The following is a 19,971-nucleotide window of genomic DNA, read 5'->3' on the forward strand; positions in this document are numbered from 1 at the left end:
GCCAGCCCATGGGATTGCTCCGGGCCGGCAAGCATGGGGTTGTTGTGGGGGGAGAGATGCGGATGTTAATGCTCCGCCAGAGCCCTGGGACCGGGCCAGCCTTATCAGAGGGGCGGAGCAGCCCGGGGAAGCCGGGATAGGGCCCAGACCCCTGGCCAAGGAGATTAACCCAGCCCGGGACTTGAGCGAGGCCAGCGGAGGTGGGGCCCCGTCGATCTCTTCCGGCGAAGAGTGTGAACCGAACCGCCCCCCCGCCCCATGTCAATACGGGGGCGAGACCCGATGGAGACCAGGAACCGGGGTCAGTCTCACAAGGAGCGGTTCAAACCCGCCCCCGGGCCAGGCTCCAGCGGGGCCGAGCCCAGGTGGCTCGGGAAAAGGGAAGCGGGCGGGAGGGGGAGGCCGGCTGGGGAGTGCCCAGGGCCGGGAGGCTCAGTCACCGGAGAAGATTACGAGCCTCCCCCAGGATAGCGGGCTGGGCCCGGTGCAGGGGCGGGGGGATCCGGTCCGGGGCAGGCCCCAGGGCAGACGCGGCGACGAGCAGCCCCCGTGCGTGGGGAAGACGAGGGGCGGCCTCGGCGAGGGAAGGGGCCACGACGGGCAGGGCAGGCCCGGTCCCGGGGAGGGGGGAGTGACGGGCAGGCCCCGGTTACCTAAGGATGTTGTGCGCCTCCATGCTGCGGTTCTGGTTGCTGGAGCACACCACGGCCACCCGGAGCGGCGAGGAGGGCATGGCGGGACGCGGAAGAGGCCCAGCTCCCCTCCGCCGGTATCGTGACTCCTCTGGTCCCGGCCGTCCGGCTCCGGCTGCGGCTCACATAAAATGGCGGCCAGAGCCAACGACGGGCGGCGCCGGGACGTGTCACCAGGGGCAGCGTCGACCTGCTTCCCCTAACCATAGAGACCGCGCGAGAGCGGAGCCCTTCGCATACCATCGAGAGGCGGGCCGAAAGAGAGAGCGCCACCGCAGGGAAGGTCCGCCAGCCATAGAGAAGACGGATCTGTGAGCCTTACACCAGAGCGAGGGGCCTCCAGTCATAGAAGGGAGAAGCACAAGTGTGACAGCGCCGCCCTAGTGGAGCAAGAGGGCCTGCCAGCGTTCTGTGCCGTGCCCAGGGGAGGACGCAGAGAATGTGCTTCAGAATGAATTGCCTTTTGGTCGTCGGTTCGAATCCCACCCAGGCTCTCAGACATAAAAGCCAGGCACACTTTGGAGCTGGTGAGAAATGAGTTTGCCTAGTCCCTAAAGGGTAGGTGATACCATCAGAAAAGCCTCTGGCACTAAGTGACAGTCTCAGCAGGGAAACTCTCTAGAACTCACTTTCTTATAGAAAAAGGCCCTGATTCGCCATTGTCCTGACCCTCATGCAGCCATTTAAATTTACAATCCTAATACTGAGGCATCTGGCACACATTTGGCAGGGACACAAATGATTACACAGAGTGCAAAGCCAGGGGCAGGGAGGGGGAACAAGAGGGTGGGGGGATAATTCCTACCTGACAATTGTAGTGATCAGTTTATCCCCCAGAGCATCCTTTTTTTAGGCTATAACTACTAATACCATAGATTCCAAGATGATGAGCACCTTATAAATACCATAGAGGGACAAGGTGAGTGAGGTAATATCTTTGGTTGGTGAAAGAGACAAGCTTCTGAGCTACACAGAGCTCTTCTTCAGGTCCTGTAGCTCTGTGTAACTTGAAAGCTTGTCTCTCTCACTGTCAGAAGTTGGTCCAATAAAAGATAGTACCTCAACCGCCTTGTCTCTCTAATATTCTGGGACCAACACAGCTATAACAACACTGCAAAGATCATTTAATGCACTTTTTCACTTTTATTCAAAATCACCATCACGGGACAACTTTTTTTTCCAGTTAAGTCTTCAGTGCAATTCTCAAAGGTAGCTGACACAATTCAACCCTGACCTGAGTTCAATCCTCTTAAAAGCATTTTCTGTGCACAACAGAAGGTCCTTATTCTTTGTAGTCCCAAACAGTGATCCACATTGGCATGAAGGATGCCAGGTAAATAATGATGGAAGCTCCCATCCACACAGAGCACTTCCTGTCTGGCAGGGCTACAATCCTTACATGAACTCCTTTACGGACTTGCCGCTCTATCTCTTTAAACAGCCTCTCATTTAGTCCCTGAAAAAGGGATGAGCCACCAGTCAATACCACATTGCCATACAGATGCAGGCAAATATCCCCATCACCCATCTGATCCCCATCTGTTGGAAATCAGAGTATGAAGCTCTGGGTGTATCAATGCCAATGCTATGTGAAAAGATTTTCTGGTGCTCTGCAGAGGTGAAGACCAATTTTGATGGCATTTCCATCAGGAAGTTTATAATCTCTCAGGACCTCCTCTGACTTCTTCTTAATCTCTTGGCTGGGGTCTAAAGCCACATAGCAGGACTTTTCCTTGATATCTGACAGTTCACCATATTTCTCTTAGCCCTGCTCATGAGAGAACAGCCACTTGTCGAGAGGAGCCTCATGAGGTATTCAGTGATATCCCTGCCTGCAACATCCAGCCTGGAAACAGCATGAGGTAAGCAGTGTCCTTCATAGATGGGCACTGCATGGGTAACTCCATCTCCACTGTCCATTACCATTCCAGTGGTATGAGCCGATGAATACAATGCCAATGTCGCCTGGACAGATAGATACAGACCTGGTACCTTAAAATGCTCAAACATCAGCTCAGTTATTTTTTCTCGATTGTGAAGGGGATTCAGAGGGGGCTCGCTCTTTAGCACTGGCCTCTCGCTGGCATCTGTTCTAAGCTCACACGCCTAGATGTGTCTCCAGAGCTTCTCCACGTCATCTCAAGATGCAGCCCTGCCATGGTCAATAGGATATTTCAAAGATAAGGTCCTCCAACTTGGACAGGACTTCTTCTCCAACATAGTATTCCTCCTGACCATCTCCAGGCACAGCTTTCACTTTAGGGTGACCAAGCACTGAAATAAAGACAGATCTTGATGTCATCTCTCCTGCAATGCCAGCTTTACATGACCGGATCCATTGTCAAAAATCACAGCTCAGGTTTGTAAGATTTTTTAATCAAACATTACAGCAGGAAGAGAGAATGAAGCTGCTGAGGTTGGCACTGGGGCTTGGTTTTGGTTTTTTGGAAATTTAGTGAAGTTAGAATGTTCAGGGATAAATATTCTAGATTCCTGAGGTCACAAAACGATAATAACCACACTAAATTTTGATAGTGCATTCCATCCAAGGATCCCGAAGCTCTTTACAAAAGTAGGAAAATATTATCCCCATTTTACAGATGGAAAATCAAGGAACAGAGAGGTTAAGTAACTTACCTGAGGTCACAAAGGATACTAGAGACAGATTAGGGGTAGAGCCCATGGTTCCAGTCCTCTACTCTGATCACTAGACCATCTGCCCTTCCCAAATCAGGAACAGAAGCTTGTTCAGAAATATGCTGTAGCTCAGCCACAAATTATGGGCTTCATGTGGGAATTATTGTGCCAAGTTCTCTGCCCGGTGTTATACAGGAGTTGACTAGATGATCATTAATGGTCTCTTTTGACCATCTATGAAGCTAGAGTCCTGATACCCAGGTGCCTGCACTGACTCTGTTGCCTCCCAGACAATCCAAAAAGATAAGCATGAATTTGAAAACTTTTCCAGTCTGCTCATGGCAGAGTATGTATCTGACACAGTTGCAGCTATCTGCTTTTGCCTCTTGAGGGTCCTTATCCAAGCAAAGGTGCCGGGGGCAACAGAGGTACATTGACAATAAATTAAAGCCAGGTCAGCAAAATTGGCATGGATGGGCATTTAAAGATAGAGGCCCAAATGAACTGGGTTGCTCTGTAATAGAGTTCAGCTTGGACTGTGGGAGGACTGAGCTGCGGGAGCATGGCCCCTCAGACCAGACTGAATGTAACTCCTGCTGGGTTTATCCCACTCCTATATCAGGCCTTTGTTCTGCAAAGAGATCTGCATGGACTTAAGGCTCCTTCTGCACGGAGCTCTGTGGAAGACCCAGTGGTTTGTCTAATTTAAGTAAATCCAAAAAAACACCTGCTCTTACAATCATTCAACTTTGTAAGTAGAGTAGTTCTTTGTACAAACATAAGAATGGCCCCACTGGGTCAGACAATTGTCCATCTAGCCCAGTATCCTGTCTCTGACAGTGGCCAGAGGGAATGAACAGAACAGGGCAATTTTGAGGGATCCATCCCGTCCTCCAGACCCAGCTTCTGGTAGTTGTAGGTTTAGGGACACCCAGAGCATGTGGTTGTGTCTCTGACCGTCTTGGCTAATAGCCATTGATGGACCTATGCTCCATGAATTTCTCTCATTCTTTTTTGAGCCCAGTTATACTTTTGGCATTCACAACATCCCCTGGCAATGAGTTCCAAAGGTTGGCTCTGTGAAGACGTACTTTCTTTTGTTTATTTTAAACCTGCTGCCTATTACAGAGCAGTTCAGCTGTATTCACCTCTTGGATCAGATCCTGTACTCCACTTAGGACTTCTCTCCAGTTGTGGGTTCCAGGACTAGGTGTCTCAAAGAGGAATCATTTAATGTGTCTAGAAATTTCATCTCTGCATCCCTTCCTGAGGTGACATGTTCCCAGTCAAAATGAGGATAGTTGAAATCCCCCATTATTATTGCGTTTTCTGCCTTTGTAGCCTCTCTAATCTCCCTGAGCATTTCACAATCACAGTCACCACCCTGGTCTGGTGGTTGCTAGTATGTTCTTACTACTATCCTCTTAGCCAAGCATGGAATTTCTATCCCTACAGAGTCTATGGTATTGTTTGATTCATTTAAGATTTTTAGTGTATTGGACTTTATGCTTTCTTACTCATATAGAGCCACTCCCCGACCAGCACTACCTACTCTGTCATTCCTATATATTTTGTACCCTGGTATTTCCACATCCCGCTGATTATCCTCATTCCACCAAGTTTCTGTGATGCCGATTATATCAATATGCTCATTTAATGCCAGGCATTCTAATCCACCCATCTTAGTAGAAAGAAAAGGAGTACTTGTGGCACCTTAGAGACTAACCAATTGATTTGAGCATAAGCTTTCGTGAGCTACAGCTCACTTCATCGGATGCATACTGTGGAAACTGCAGAAGACATTATATACACAGAGACCATGAAACAATACCTCCTCCGACCCCACTCTCCTGCTGGTAATAGCTTATCTAAAGTAACCACTCTCTTTACAATGTGTATGATAAACAACGTGGGCCATTTCCAGCACAAATCCAGGTTTTCTCAACCCCCCCTTTTTTTCCAAAAACCACACACACAAACTCACTCTCCTGCTGGTAATAGCTTATCCAAAGTGACCACTCTCCCTACAATGTGCATGATAATCAAGGTGGGCCATTTCCAGCACAAATCCAGGTTTTCTCACCCTCCGCCCACCCCCCCCCCACACACACAAACTCACTATCCTGCTGGTAATAGCCTATCCAAAGTGACCACTCTCTTTACAATGTGCATGATAATCAAGGTGGGCCATTGATTATCATGCACATTGTAAAGAGAGTGGTCACTTTGGATGGGCTATTACCAGCAGGAGAGTGAGTTTGTGGGGGGGAGGCGGAGGGTGAGAAAACCTGGATTTGTGCTGGAAATGGCCCACCTTGATTTTCATAGACATTGTAAGGAGAGTGGTCACTTTTGGATAAGCTATTACCAGCAGGAGAGTGAGTTTGTGTGTGTGGTGGGGGAGGTGAGAAAACCTGGATTTGTGCTGGAAATGGCCCAACTTGATTATCATACACATTGTAAGGAGAGTGATCACTTTAGATAAGATATTACCAGCAGGAGAGTGGGGTGGGAGGAGGTATTGTTTCATGGTCTCTGTGTATATAATGACTTCTGCAGTTTCCACAGTATGCATCCGATGAAGTGAGCTGTAGCTCACAAAAGCTTATGCTCAAATAAATTGGTTAGTCTCTAAGGTGCCACAAGTACTCCTTTTCTTTTTGCGAATACAGACTAACACAGCTGTTACTCTGAAACCCATCTTAGTAGTTAGACTTCTAGCATTTGTATATCAGCACTTGTCCATTTGTCTATATTCAGTTGCTTGCCTTCATGAGTTGTGTTTAAATGACTGTTCCTCGCTAACTCCCACCTGTAATTTACCAACTTCTTTTCAATCCTCTTTACTAGGCGATAGACTTCCCCCATTTAAAAAAAAAAGGAAGACTTGTGGCAGCTTAGAAAGTAACAAATTTATTAGAGCGTAAACTTTCGTGAGCTACAGCTCACTTCATCGGATGCATACAGTGGAAAATACAGTGGGGAGATTTATATACACAGAGAACATGAAACAATGGGTGTTACCATACAGACTGTAACAAGAGTGATCAGGAAAGGTGAGCTATTACCCGCAGGAGGGTGTGGGGGAACCTTTTGTAGTGATAATCAAGGTGGGCCATTTCCAGCAGTTGACAAGAACAGTAGGGCGGGAATAAACATGGGGAAATAGTTTTACTTTGTGTAATGACACATCCACTCCCAGTCTTTATTCAAGCATAAGTTAATTGTATCCAGTTTGCAAATTAATTCCAATTCAATTCCAGTGCTACTCTTCCCCCTTTAATAAATTCATCCCTAAGGGATGCCTCCGCTCAGATCATGTGACCATCCACATCTGCCAGCTTTCCCCAATCCCTTAGTTTAAAACAATCCTTTCCAACTTTTTCAATTTTACACTCCAGCCATCTGGTTCCATTTTGGGTTAGGTGCAGCCCATCCTTCCTGCATAGGCTCTTCCTTTCCCCAAAGGTTCGCCAGTTCCCAGTAAACCTAAAACCCTCCTCCCTACAACATCTTTATGCCCTCCAAGTCTGCGATTCTAAGTCCAGATAGGTAATGAAATCCCTAAGATCAGTCTTACTGTCTTGTCATAGATCTGCCTTATTTGTGCAAACATTTGTTGATTTGGCTTTTAATTAGCATATGCACAACAAGAATAATAAGAACAAAGCCATTTCAAGCTCCATTAGAAACACAAGTGGGAGATAATCTGTATATAAGTCTTTGCCAAAAGGAAAAAGGACAACATCAGTGAAGGAGACTTTGGGGTAGATTTTCATAAATGGGAATTGAGTGCCTAAGTGCCATTTGAGCCTTGAAAAAAATCTACTCTTTTGATTTCAATTGGCTATACAAGTATTAAAAAACAAAAGAACACAAACTTTTTTGAAGTGCTGGATTGCATGCTTTCCAATTTAAAGGGACTCTCTTTCAGGCAGCTGGTGATCTTTATAAGACCTGAACAAACCTAGTATGAAAATAAATATTTAATTATTCAAAGTTTTTATTTAAAACTTCCTCTGCAGCCCCCATGCATCTGAAGACGTGGGTTTTTTCCCCACGAAAGCTTATGCCCAAATAAATCTGTTAGTCTTTAAGATGCCACCAGTCTCCTCATTGTTTTTGGGGATACAGACGAACACGGCCACCCCTCTGATACTCTGCAGCCTAGGACATTATGGTGAGTGCTTGAAAATCAGAAAGTTAAACTGACGAGAACTGCTCCTGCTTGTTTACATAAGAAAACGTCTTCTTTTGGCTTTATGACTCTTGCTTCTGCTTGATTTTTTAAATCCAAAAAGGTCAGCAATTTATTGAAAGGGCTAAAAGCAAGCAGAAGGCTCCTTGATGTAGAAGTGCTACCTCAGTAGTGCCAGGGAGGGGTGTTTTTCATTTTTATGGGTGTGGCCTTTTTTTATTTCTTCTCCATCAGCATCCTTAAGACTCTGGAGTCAGACAACTCTTTTTCAGCATTCGGTCACCTCAGCAGCTTGGGTAATGCTGATGAGGCTTCGGAGGGAAAGAGAAGCTGATTCCTTCTTATTGGAAAGTGCTCTTCCGAAGAAATCCACATGCATTTCCTTCTCTGCATTTGTCCTCCCTTGCTAGGAAGAACTCATGCCCTAGGGCAGCAGGCAGGGTGGTACAATCAGATCCCCTCCTGCCCAGATATGTGTGAGTTTAGCTCACAGAGCCTGGGGATTTGAGCATTCTCATAGTTCTTCATCTGTACAGCATGTTCCATGCACCTCAGCAAGCAGGGAGGTTTGGCAGCTGGGGAGGGGAAGGCAACATCAGCACATCTGTGACTATGGGGGGGAGGGCCCTGGGCATTCTTGCCCCAGATGGCAATGCACTGTTGGCCACTGCAGTACCAAGGCTGCACCAGCTGTTAAGGAACTGGTCTGCTGCCATTCAAAAATTGGGGGTGGGGGCAGGGGTGTTCCATTCCTTCCCCTCCCCACAGCAATCCTCCCCGTGCAGCCTCACTGCTCTCGGTGTGATTTGTAAAAGGACAGCTCAGTGCAACAAACACAAAATATCCCGTCACAAGACTGCAGGCTGCGAGTCAGCTGCTTTAATCAGCTGCATCACAAAACACAGTGGGGGTGTCAGAGCAGGGGGGACGGGACTTCCACAGCAGGAAGAGTAAGGGAGCGGCTCCAGCCCATAAAACTCTGGGTAACCCCTGTTAACCTTATTATGACTGTTTTCATTGTGCACGTGGAAGCATTGGCTTGTGGTCAGAGCAGGGCTCGAGGATTCCTGGGTTTGTTTCTGGCTCTGCCACTGATTCACAGTGGGACCTTGTGCAAGTCCCTTTCTCTCTCGGGGGTGGGGGAGGTGCGGGGGTGGCCATACGTGTATGATTTGAGCCTGAGCCACAAAGTTCAGGGTGTTTAGAGTTGGAGTTTTTGCTCAGCCTATTATCTATTGACAGGTCTATGACAGCAGAGATCTATGGTACCTTTAAAGCCACAGTCGATCTAAAAATCCCTCTAGAGCCTGTGTCTGAAGCTCAGTGCTTTTGTCTGGATCTGAGATGCTGCCATCTGACCTACAAGGGTTTCGCAAAGGAGAACCTGTGATGAGAGCTGCTTGGGAATGCATGTGCCATCACCAGCCAAGTTACATCAAAGGGAAGACTTCGATGGATAGCAGCATAAGATGTCCTCAAGGCAGGCTGGGTATAAACAGGCTTCCCTTTATCCCTCACTTTTCTGACTTATCTGATCAGCACTGTCGATATGCTAGAGCTGGAATCGCTAGGAAGTGTGGCCATCAGTTTAATACTGGCCATTACGTTGTTCCCAGCTCCCATCCGACTCTGACAAATGCAGCCACATTTAAATCCTTGAGGAAGCACACTTTAGCACTGTCTAATCACACTGGGGGGTGGGCACAACCGCCGCCCCCCAGTCCAAAGCTCCAGAATGGTGCTAGTCGAAGACTGCTGCTGTTGTCTCACTGAGTACAAACAGATGCCGTGGCAGGCGCTGGTGTCATTATTATGCTGAATCATTGGTTTGAAGGGTTAGTGTGGCTCTCTCATCACCCCTTCACTGAGCAGATGTTCTTCCACCGCTCACTTCAGGGCCTGCCTTTTTATATTCCAGGCACACAATCCCAGAGGCCGTATGAGAGCTTCTTGGAGAGCAAACGGACGGCCCACCCAAACCCTGCCTGGAACAAGCCTGCAAGGAGGCATCAAGGTCAGCATTATGAGGGCATGTGATAGGACAGAGGCCTGAGCCTGTAATCCTTCATTATGGGAGTAACCCTTTCTCATGCAGGGCTCCCATAGTCCTGCATCAGGGTGAATGGAGGAGGAAGGATTACTCAAGTTAAATGATACAGAGAAAGTAAAAGTCCTAGCAGGTCCATAGCAATCTACCCACTCTCAGGGCAGCACTCGGCCCTTTCAGGGGAGATGCGCTTTAATCCCAGTGGCAGCTGAAAGTCTCAGCTTACAGCTAGCTACTCTTTGGGAGTAATAGAAAGTAGGGTCTAAGTCAGGGCAGCCCTGAGGATGCTCTAATATGTGATGGGAACTTGGCAGGCCCCTGTATTGCCCCAGGTATATGCTGCCCAAAGGTGCCTTCAAGCCATCTGAACCCCTCTTTCCCCCCCGCACCCACACTTTACTCTGTGCACTGAAGTGAAGTAACTGAGAATCAGGCTCATCGTGTCTCTCACGCCTCATCTCTGTCCCAGTCAAGCTAGACGTATTCAGGAACTCTTAACCTCTCTCCCAACTCAGTCCCCAAGCTCCTCACTCATTATTAAAAAGAAAAGGAGTACTTGTGGCACCTTAGAGACTAACCAATTTATTTGAGCATGAGCTTTCGTGAGCTACAGCTCACTTCATCGGATGCATACCGTGGAAACTGCAGAAGACATTATATACACACAGAGATCATGAAACAATACCTCCTCCTACCCCACTGCCCTGCTGGTAATAGCTTATCTAAAGTGATCATCAAGTTGGGCCATTTCCAGCACAAATCCAGGTAAAAGAAAAGGAGTACTTGTGGCACCTTAGAGACTAACCAATTTATTTGAGCATGAGCTTTCGTGAGCTACAGCTCACTTCATCGGATGCATACCGTGGAGGAGGTATTGTTTCATGATCTCTGTGTGTGTATATAATGTCTGCTGCAGTTTCCACGGTATGCATCCGATGAAGTGAGCTGTAGCTCACGAAAGCTTATGCTCAAATAAATTGGTTAGTCTCTAAGGTGCCACAAGTCCTCCTTTTCTTTTTGCGAATACAGACTAACACGGCTGTTACTCTGAAACCTGTCACTCATTATTGTCCGAAACCCCACCTCCAACCTGTCACCATCATCCTGGCTGCCAGAACAGAATACAGGTAAATCCTACCAGCCAACAGGAGGCTCCTGTGTCTGCCTCTCTCCGCAGCAAGCTGCAGGTCGGCCAAGGTGGGATTTAAATCCATGCGTTCTCTTGGCCTGGGGTAGGAGAGCGGGCTGCGTGAAATTCACAGCTAGACGGGAGAAAGGCAGAGGAACCAAAACTGCTCTTCCAACATATTGCAGTTCCTCAGCAAACTGCCTGTTCCAGGGCTGGGGGGGGAGGCAGCTCCCACGGTGATTTCTGCATTCCTGAGATAGGAAGCAGACAAGGGCTGGGCTGCAGTCAGCAATTTCCTCCTCTGCACGGGATGGAGGCAGGCACTTCATGGCCGACAGCTTTGTTTCCAGTTTAGAAAGAGGGCAAAGCTGTGCATGATCAAGTCCTGCAGCTCACATCTAAACCCAGGGACAAGATGCCAGAAAGGCCACATTTAGCCCTGAGAAGGGGGATTAAATAGGGGTACCATGGCCCTGCTGCATGCCAGGATTTGATGGGGCCGTTGGTCCCAACTCCTTCCTCCCTTTGAAACCTCTCACTGACTTCGGTAGCAGCAGGAGGGGGATGGATGTATACAAATGCATAGCCAAGAAGTGTTGTTAGTGTGTCAGATGCTTTGATTCAGAAAGCACGTCATGCTTCAATCCACTAACCCCGAGCACCTTTAGCAAGGGAGTCTTTAGCATGTCAAGAGCACCATCATACAGGCAGATCTCAAAGCATTTTGCAAATAATAGACAATAAAATGGCTGACCCTCATGTGACAGACAAGGAAAATGATGCACAGAAAGGTTGGAACTCACCCAAGGAATAGGAACCATGCTTTCCTGATGCCGGCTCCCCAGCTCTGACCACTAGACCACACATTCTCCTTCAGGTGCTTGGCAAAAAGGGGGCCATCGAGCCCGATGGTGATGGGAAGCAGAAGAGCCTTGTCTTAAAATGCAGAAATTCTGCTCCCATTTTCTCTCCCAGTTCATATTTGCCAACTGAAAACCTGCAAGGAACAGCTTTGAAACAAAGGGAAATAAATCACCATCAGGAGTGCTTGATGGATTAACTTTGTGAGCAAGCAATAAACCCTGTCTCTGAGCTGTCAAGGCAGCCTTCAGCTTCATGCCCAGAGAAGGCCAGCGTTTTGCGGACCGCTGCCAGGCAGATGAATGCACAGGGTATGTCTTGCGACCGTGGGAAGCAGTTCCTCGCCTGCACTCCAACGGGCATTGCAGCCCCTGTATTTCAAGTTCCAGCAAACTCCAAAAGAGATAGAGGCTGAATTTCACTTGGCTTTGCCTGGAAATCTTGAAATTCCAGAGCCTGTGGTCACCCTGAGACTTGGGATCCAGGCTCCCCCCGGAAACTCAGACCACCCCAAATGATTCACAAGCCTGTGCCAAACTCACCAGGAAGCTTGTTTAATTTGTCAGTTTGTTGCACAATTCAAATCCGCTGAGTTTCACCTGGTGTCACGGACCCAATCGAGAGTTGGAAAAGATACACAGTTAGGCTGGGTCATGCCACCAATGTTTTGCTGCAGTACGCAGAGCAGTTCTAGAGTCTCCCAAAGGTTAGTCAAAAGCCAGCCTGAGCTCAGCGATGCTTCAGTCCTGCTTGTGCTGAATTTCAGCCCTCAAGGCAACGATCCTCCAGCACCGCAGTTCTCAACCTTTTCCAGACTAGGATTCCCCAGAACTTTCACCCCCATCTAGCCAGGCCCCCGGTTAGCAATATGGGAAGGGCAGGGTAGTCGTGGCCCCCAGGTTGAGTACGGCTGCTACTCTAGCTGATTTCTCAGCAGAGGAGGCAGGAGGAGAAATGTGCATCACCTGTTGGACTTCTTAAATGGGAAATCATGGGATGGATCCAAACAGACCTCAGCACTCATTAGCCACTGTGTGATCCCCTCCGCTTTTCACATAATCCCAATTGTTCCCCCATCTATAACACACCCCCTTTCTTTCTCTTAAGCTGTTCTTCACCTCCATTGCTCATAACATCCTGGGCGGGGCCATGCAGCCCGAGTCTCCCAAACCAGCAGGTGCCAAGTTCCTCATTAATTACAGCACTTTTCAGCCTTAAAAAAACCAACCCCAAACCTTAGCTTGACGGCTCCCCGGCAGTGCCGCCAGCAGAGATCCGGTTTCAGTGGAGGGCACCAGGGCCTTGCATTGGACAATGCCAGTGGGAATGCGGTGAGCAAAGAGATTTAATAGGCACAAGTAGCTGAAGTTAAGGGCAGAAATGAAATCAGCTGGCTGTAATCTTGATCAATGTCTGCAATTAGATGGCAGTGGCACACACAGACGCTGCCATCTGGCGAGAACACAAATTCTAACCTAATGAGGGGTTTTCATCCACAATTAAAAAGGAACTTGACTCCAGAGTTGTTTGGAAGAATTTCTGCTTTCCCAAATGTGTGTATATATATCATCGAGAGAAAACAAATGGCAAGCTCTTGAGAAGCTCTTAAGGAGTCGCTAATTCCTTTCATAACCTCCTCAAGGCATTCAAAAGCTACTGGAGCTTAATCAAGCACCTCTCTTGACCGCAGCTGTTTGTTTAGCAGTTCACATAGAAGGCAGGAGGATGGGTGTTAACTGAGGGTGGATTGTCTCTGGACAGCTGAGTGGGGCCAAGCTGCAACACCAAGGAAGCTCTAAGTATGACACAAAAAGAAAAGGAGGACTTGTGGCATCTTAGAGACTAACCAATTTATTTGAGCATAAGCTTTCATGAGCTACAGTTCACTTCATCGGATGCATTCAGTGGAAAATACAGTGGGGAAATTTATATATACATAGAGAACATGAAACAATGGGTGTTACTATACACACTGTAACGAGAGCGATCAGGTTAGGTGAGCTATTACCAGCAGGAGAGCGGGGGGGGGCGCCGCGGTGGACCTTTTGTAGTGATAATCAAGGTGGGCCATTTCCAGCAGTTGACAAGAACATCTAAGGAACAGTGGCGGGGGGGGGGGGGAGAGGGAGAGGAATAACATGGGGAAATAGTTTTACTTTGTGCAATGACCCATCCACTCCTAGTCTTTATTCAAGCCTAAGTTAATTGTATCCAGTCTGCAAATTAATTCCAATTCAGCAGTCTCTCGTTGGAGTCTGTTTCTGAAGTTTTTTTGTTGAAGAATTGAAACTTTTAGGTCTGTAATTGAGTGACCAAAGAGATTGAAGTGTTCTCCGACTGGTTTTTGAATGTTATAATTCTTGACGTCTGATTTGTGTCCATTTATTCTTTTACGTAGAGACTGTCCAGTTTGACCAATGTACATGGCAGAGGGGCATTGCTGGCACATGATGGCATATATCATATTGGTAGATGTGCAGGTGAACGAGCCTCTGATAGTGTGGCTGATGTTATTAGACCCTGTGATGGTGTCCCCTGAATAGATATGTGGACACAGTTGGCAGCGGGCTTTGTTGCAAGGATAGGTTCCTGGGTTAGTGGTTCTGTTGTGTGGTGTGTGGTTGCTGGCGAGTATAGCTCACGAAAGCTTATGCTCAAATAAATTTGTTAGTCTCTAAGTTGCCACAAGTCCTCCTTTTCTTTTTGCGGATACAGACTAACACGGCTGCTACTCTGAAATCTAAGTATGACAGCAACCCAACTGGAATTTAGCCAGCAGCTCTGCCAGAGGATTCTCTGATGCAATCAGATCTCGATGGGTTGGGTTGGGCAGGTCAGTCCTAGGAGGGATGGGAGAGACCCCATGCAACCAGAGTTCTATGTGAAACCGGAATTCCATGCAACCAGAGTTCTATACCGGAAACCTACTGACCGCTATTCCTACCTACATGCCTCCAGCTTTCACCCTGACCACACCACACGATCCATCGTCTACAGCCAAGCTCTGCGATACAACCGTATTTGCTCCAACCCCTCAGACAGAGACAGACACCTACAAGATCTCTATCAAGCATTCTTACAACTACAATACCCACCTGCAGAAGTGAAGAAACAGATTGATAGAGCCAGAAGAGTTCCCAAAAGTCACCTACTACAGGACAGGCCTAACAAAGAAAATAACGGAACGCCACTAGCCGTCACCTTCAGCCCCCAACTAAAACCCCTCCAATGCATTATTAAGGATCTACAACCTATCCTGAAGGATGACCTAACATTCTCACAAATCTTGGGAGACAGGCCAGTTCTTGCCTACAGACAGCCCCCAACCTGAAGCAAATACTCACCAGCAACCACACACCACACAACAGAACCACTAACCCAGGAACCTATCCTTGCAACAAAGCCCGTTGCCAACTGTGCCCACATATCTATTCAGGGGACACCATCACACGGCCTAATCACATCAGCCACACTATCAGAGGCTCGTTCACCTGCACATCCACCAATGTGATCTATGCCATCATGTGCCAGCAATGCCCGTCTGCCATGTACATTGGTCAAACTGGACAGTCTCTACGTAAAAGAATAAATGAACACAAATCAGATGTCAAGAATTATAACATTCATAAACCAGTCGGAGAACACTTCAATCTCTCTGGTCACGCGATTACAGACATGAAAGTCGCTATCTTACAACAAAAAAACTTCAAATCCAGACTCCAGCGAGAAACTGCTGAATTGGAATTCATTTGCAAATTGGATACAATTAACTTAGGCTTGAATAGAGACTGGGAGTTGCTTAGTCATTATGCAAGGTAGCCTATTTCCCCTTATTTTTTCCTACCCCTCCCCCCATTAGACGTTCTTGTTAAACCCTGGATTTGTGCTGGAAATGGCCCACCTTGATTATCATACACATTGTAAGGAGAGTGGTCACTTTAGATAAGCTATTACCAGCAGGAGAGTGGGTTTGGGGGGGGGGGGTGAGAAAACCTGGATTTGTGTTGGAAATGGCCCACCTTGATTATCATGCACATTGTAAGATTATGCTCAAATAAATTGGTTAGCCTCTAAGGTGCCACAAGTACTCCTTTTCTTTTTGCGAATACAGACTAACACGGCTGTTACTCTGAAAATTGTAAGGAGAGTGGTCACTTTAGATAAGCTATTACCAGCAGGAGAGTGAGTTTGGGGGGGGGGGATGAGAAAACCTGGATTTGTGCTGGAAATGGCCCAACTTGATTATCATACACATTGTAAGGAGAGTGATCACTTTAGATAAGCTATTACCAGCAGGAGAGTGGGGTGGGAGGAGGTATTTTTTTCATGCTTTATGTGTATATAATAAGATCTTCTACACTTTCCACAGTATGCATCCGATGAAGTGAGCTGTAGCTCATGAAAGTTATGCTCAAATAAATTGGTTAGTCTCTAAGGTGCCACAAGTCCTCCTGTTCTTTATGTGAAGTGTAGTTGCTGATGATTCAAAGGTGATGTCTTTATTCCAGCTCCTGCCATCCAGCCTTCAACCTAACATTTGATGCAGCAAAGCACACCCCTGTCTTGGGCCGCTCCTTCTGCTCTGGAGTTCTATTCACGGAGTTTGTTGACACATATTTATGCACCAAGCGGCCCTCTCCTCCCCTCTCCTCACTTATCCATCCAGAGATGAGCCCAAGTCACAAGCTGAGATCCAGATCCAAACTTTGCTCCAGCCAGAGGCTGTCCAGATTTGGGGGTTAGTTTGGCCCACTGTGGAGAGACGAGGCAGATGTGAAATTTTGAATCTGAACTTCACCAAAGTCTGGGGTGGGGAATCAGGTCACTTCCCAGAGTTCGGTTTAGCCCATCATCTAGACATAGGGACCGTGGCTTGGACTCCTCTAAAGGTTGGTTGGGTCTAGATCCCAGTTTTTGATTCAAATCCATCTCTGGACACTCCAGGAAGGATTTGGAATAGATGCAATTTCTGCTTGCTTGTGCACTCAAATAAAGGCTGTTGCTGAATCAATTAAATGCATTCTTCCAGCTGCCAAGACCGACACGCCACCTATGGTCAAGCCTCCCCACGATCCCCCAGCTATGGCCATGCCTTCTGAGCCAGGTGGAGGCAACTCCAGGGCAGAATGTCACTCATAATCCCTTCTCCAGGAAAGATCATTAGTAGATACTGCTCAGCTGGGGAGAACATCCAGGCAAAGTCCAATCCACCCTCCACAGCCTGGGCCTTACTGGCCTCTTTCTTAGGCAGACTCCTTCCATTTAGGGGAATGGTCTCACTCCTGATCCACAAAATCATCATGCCTAGAGTGAAAGGAGCCAGCCCATCATCAGAAGCCATTCGCAGCTTGCCCTCTTGTGACCAGATGCTGCCACTGCAACAGGGTTTGCTGCAGACGTAGCGGAGAATACCAAGTTGGTCTCTTCGGGCCCTGCAGGGACCGTGTGGAGGAGCCAGGGGAAAGGTTCAGCCTCCATTGTCAGACTGTCCCTGCTGACTCTACTGTGCCTGCCCAGAGTGATGTCAGTTAGCTCCAGTTATCATGGTGGGGATGGTGCAATGTGGACATCTGGGATGCTAGGATTAGGAAAATGGGGGAACCCCTCCCTGGACAAGAACAGTGAGCTTCCTTAGGAAAGGACAAGGAACCACAGGTACCATGTTTGTAATTCGGCAAGGGACAGAGAAGCGGATAGAAGTGGCACCAGCAGGACAGCATCTGGGCTTTTATAGACCTAGAAAAGTCATACGATAAAAGGGAGAGCATGATGCTCACGCCGGTGCTGAGGACAGGGGGAGTGTCTGAGGATTTAATAACTACGGATTTAATAATGCATGACACACCTCTTAGAACGGTGATCCAAAGACCAACAAGTCCCTTCCCTTTTCAAATGACAAGCCCTGTGGAAGTGAAAGTTGGAGTGTACCACGGGCTGGCTCTCTGTCTGTGGGAAAACCCCAATGGGAAAAGGTGAGAAGCTGCTATATGCAGAAGTGATAACAATAAGGGTGTCCTCAAAAGAAGACCTACTGGAAACAGTAAACCAGTGGTGTGACACTGGGTAACTGTATGCAAACAAGCCTTGGACTATGTGCAATAAATGGGCAAGTCTTTCTCAGGGCCGAGAACTTGTCTACATGGGGACACTCAGGAATATTCATCCAGATTAACTAAAGGTGTGATTTTAAAGCAGATTAGGGTTTGTCAACACATGAAAATTAATACATAATAAAGTAGAGTGTGAATTTAAGGTGGATTAACTAGTCCTGATTAACTCCATGTGTGGATGCTCTTATTCTGGAATAAGAGTGTCCATTCATGCATTTAATCAGGACTAACTCTTGTTTAGTTTTACTCCATTAATCTCTATGGCCAGAATCCCTGTGGCACCTCTACTGACCCAGAAAAACTATGTCCAAGAGAATTTGCACTGTAAGATCTCTGGAGCAGGGAACATGTTTTGGTCTGTGTTTGTAATGCACCATGTAAATGTCTGATGTTACTAAAGTATGCTTAATAAAGTAATCATAAACAATAATAGTGAATAGCTTTCCTAGCAGTCCCTATATTTGTTCCTAAATATGCCTCATTAAAACACTCTGTTCATATGTCTCTCTCCACGTGCCTGTCAGTGCAGACTAGGTCATCCACTAGCGTGTCTTGTAAAATAATCATCCAGACGTTTCTATCAACGCTCACCAACAGGCAGTTCCCCGAAGTTTTAGCGGCTGCTGCTTCAAGTTCTTTTTTAACACTAGATGGCAGCCAAGTGTCACTGTGAATACAGACAGGTGGGGACAGAGAGGTGAGGGTGACCTGCAACATTATTAGATCCTGAGGTGAATCCTGAGCTGAATTCCTCCCAAATTACAAGCAGGTTGGGGGGTGGGATCCTGGATCAGCCCCCATCTCTGTGTGGGAGGCCAGATGATTCTCTTCCTGGGATCCCTTTTGTTTAAAACAATAGCAGATGCCTCCCTCTGTCTCTGTAGTGCCTGGCATGGTGTTTCAGGTTCGAGTTGCAGGCATTTAACAAGGGAAAAGTCCCTCGTCCCCGTTTACAGAACGCTGGGCAAAACTACGGGGCCCCTCTGGGTGCCCACTGAAATGCACTGGGCTTGGTGAGCAGCTAGAGAAAAAATGATCACAGCCCTCCTAACTAGGAAGAACCGGCCAGAGCCTGTCCTCAGCCTCAGTCCTCTTCCCCCCGGCCTGTCATCACCTCTCTCCCATCTCTCTGCTTTGCTGTCTCGCCTTGGGCCACACACACAACTCGGCAGTGTCCCCTTTCCTGGGGCAGCAGAGTGGCCAAGGACTGAATGGCCCGTGGGGACTTGAACACCCCTCTCAGTCCTAGAGGCAGCCCCTCCAGGGCTGGGTCTCAACACGCTGTCACTGCCCTGCCACATTCCATGTGGTCCTTGGGGGTAGTGGACAGAGGCCTTTGGTCTCCAGGGTGGGCAATCCAGCATCAGATCCACACACAGGAATCACAAAGCGGACCAGCTCTGATTTGAATTCAGACAGACCCTGAGTAAAAATACTGATTCTGTATTAAACATGACACGGAGGCAGGCAATCACCCCACACTCCAGGCCCGGTCTGGCCCATCTCACCCCGGGCCACACATGCCGGGCACCGAGCTGATGAGTTGTTCAAGGTTTTCTGCTGGAGCGATGTATTGATGCAAGGCGATGACTATCCTCGGTGATTAATGTAATTGAAGGGAAGTGGATGGCGATGCCGGAAGAGACAGCGCTAAGCAGGCTCCGGCTCCCCAGCTCCCTCCATAATTATAAAATACAGAGGGCACGAGAATCAAGAGCTCCCAGGGACGCTGTTTGGGACTGGAGCTCGCCACGAAGCTACTGAGCTTCAGCCCAGTCAGGAGAACGGTCTGGAAACCGTTTCCACCCACCCCACCCCCTTTTCCCTGGCCTCCAAGCGACCGGAATGAATTTTGCATGCAAGAGGCCACGATGAATCAACTGCTAAGAGCCCTGGGAACAGCTGTGTAGCCCAATCAATTTGCCATGAAGATCGGTACAAATTAAAGAGCGGATCCTGTGGGGTACTGAGCACCCTTCACTCCCACTGAACTCAAAGGGGCTTTAAGGCCCTCATGCCTTGCAGGACTGGGCCCTGAGTCAGCATTCGAGGGGTTTATGAATATATTAAACTGGGGACTCAGCGCCCTTGCACCAAGCTGGAGAAGAGGTAATTAACAACTCTGATTGGCTGCCTGAGGAAGGCACCAGCTGTCCAGCTACCCAGATTGTGCTTGGTCTGGTTGGTCCCTTGCTGCTCCATGCAGAGCCCAGATGGCTCACAGGGGCTCCAGCATGAAGTTCCATCAGAGTGTCTATGTAATACCCTGGCCACAGCCCCTCCTGGGTCCCGTCCAG

General features: G+C 48.0%; 1 protein-coding gene, 1 long non-coding RNA gene and 1 pseudogene across 2 annotated transcripts in view; 1 reads left to right on the forward strand and 2 right to left on the reverse strand.

The window, feature by feature from the left end:
* SSU72 (SSU72 homolog, RNA polymerase II CTD phosphatase) overlaps positions 1–904 on the reverse strand; it is a 61,882-nt gene extending 60,978 nt beyond the window's left edge. The window contains exon 1 of the mRNA XM_077837146.1: positions 654–904. Within this exon, the coding sequence (XP_077693272.1) occupies positions 654–733 (80 nt within the window). The 5' untranslated portion in view covers positions 734–904. The remainder of the gene's footprint in view (positions 1–653) is intronic.
* Positions 198–18,055, forward strand: LOC144276798 (uncharacterized). Its single transcript, XR_013348338.1, has 4 exons — positions 198–301; positions 8,770–9,016; positions 9,446–9,541; positions 16,073–18,055. It is a non-coding gene; the product is annotated as an uncharacterized LOC144276798 (long non-coding RNA).
* On the reverse strand, positions 2,278–3,375 carry LOC144277033 (actin-related protein T2-like; annotated as a pseudogene).
* Positions 18,056–19,971: the final 1,916 nt, after the last annotated feature.

This window comes from Eretmochelys imbricata, chromosome 18 (genome assembly GCF_965152235.1).
Source record: "Eretmochelys imbricata isolate rEreImb1 chromosome 18, rEreImb1.hap1, whole genome shotgun sequence".
Taxonomy (NCBI): domain Eukaryota; kingdom Metazoa; phylum Chordata; order Testudines; family Cheloniidae; genus Eretmochelys; species Eretmochelys imbricata.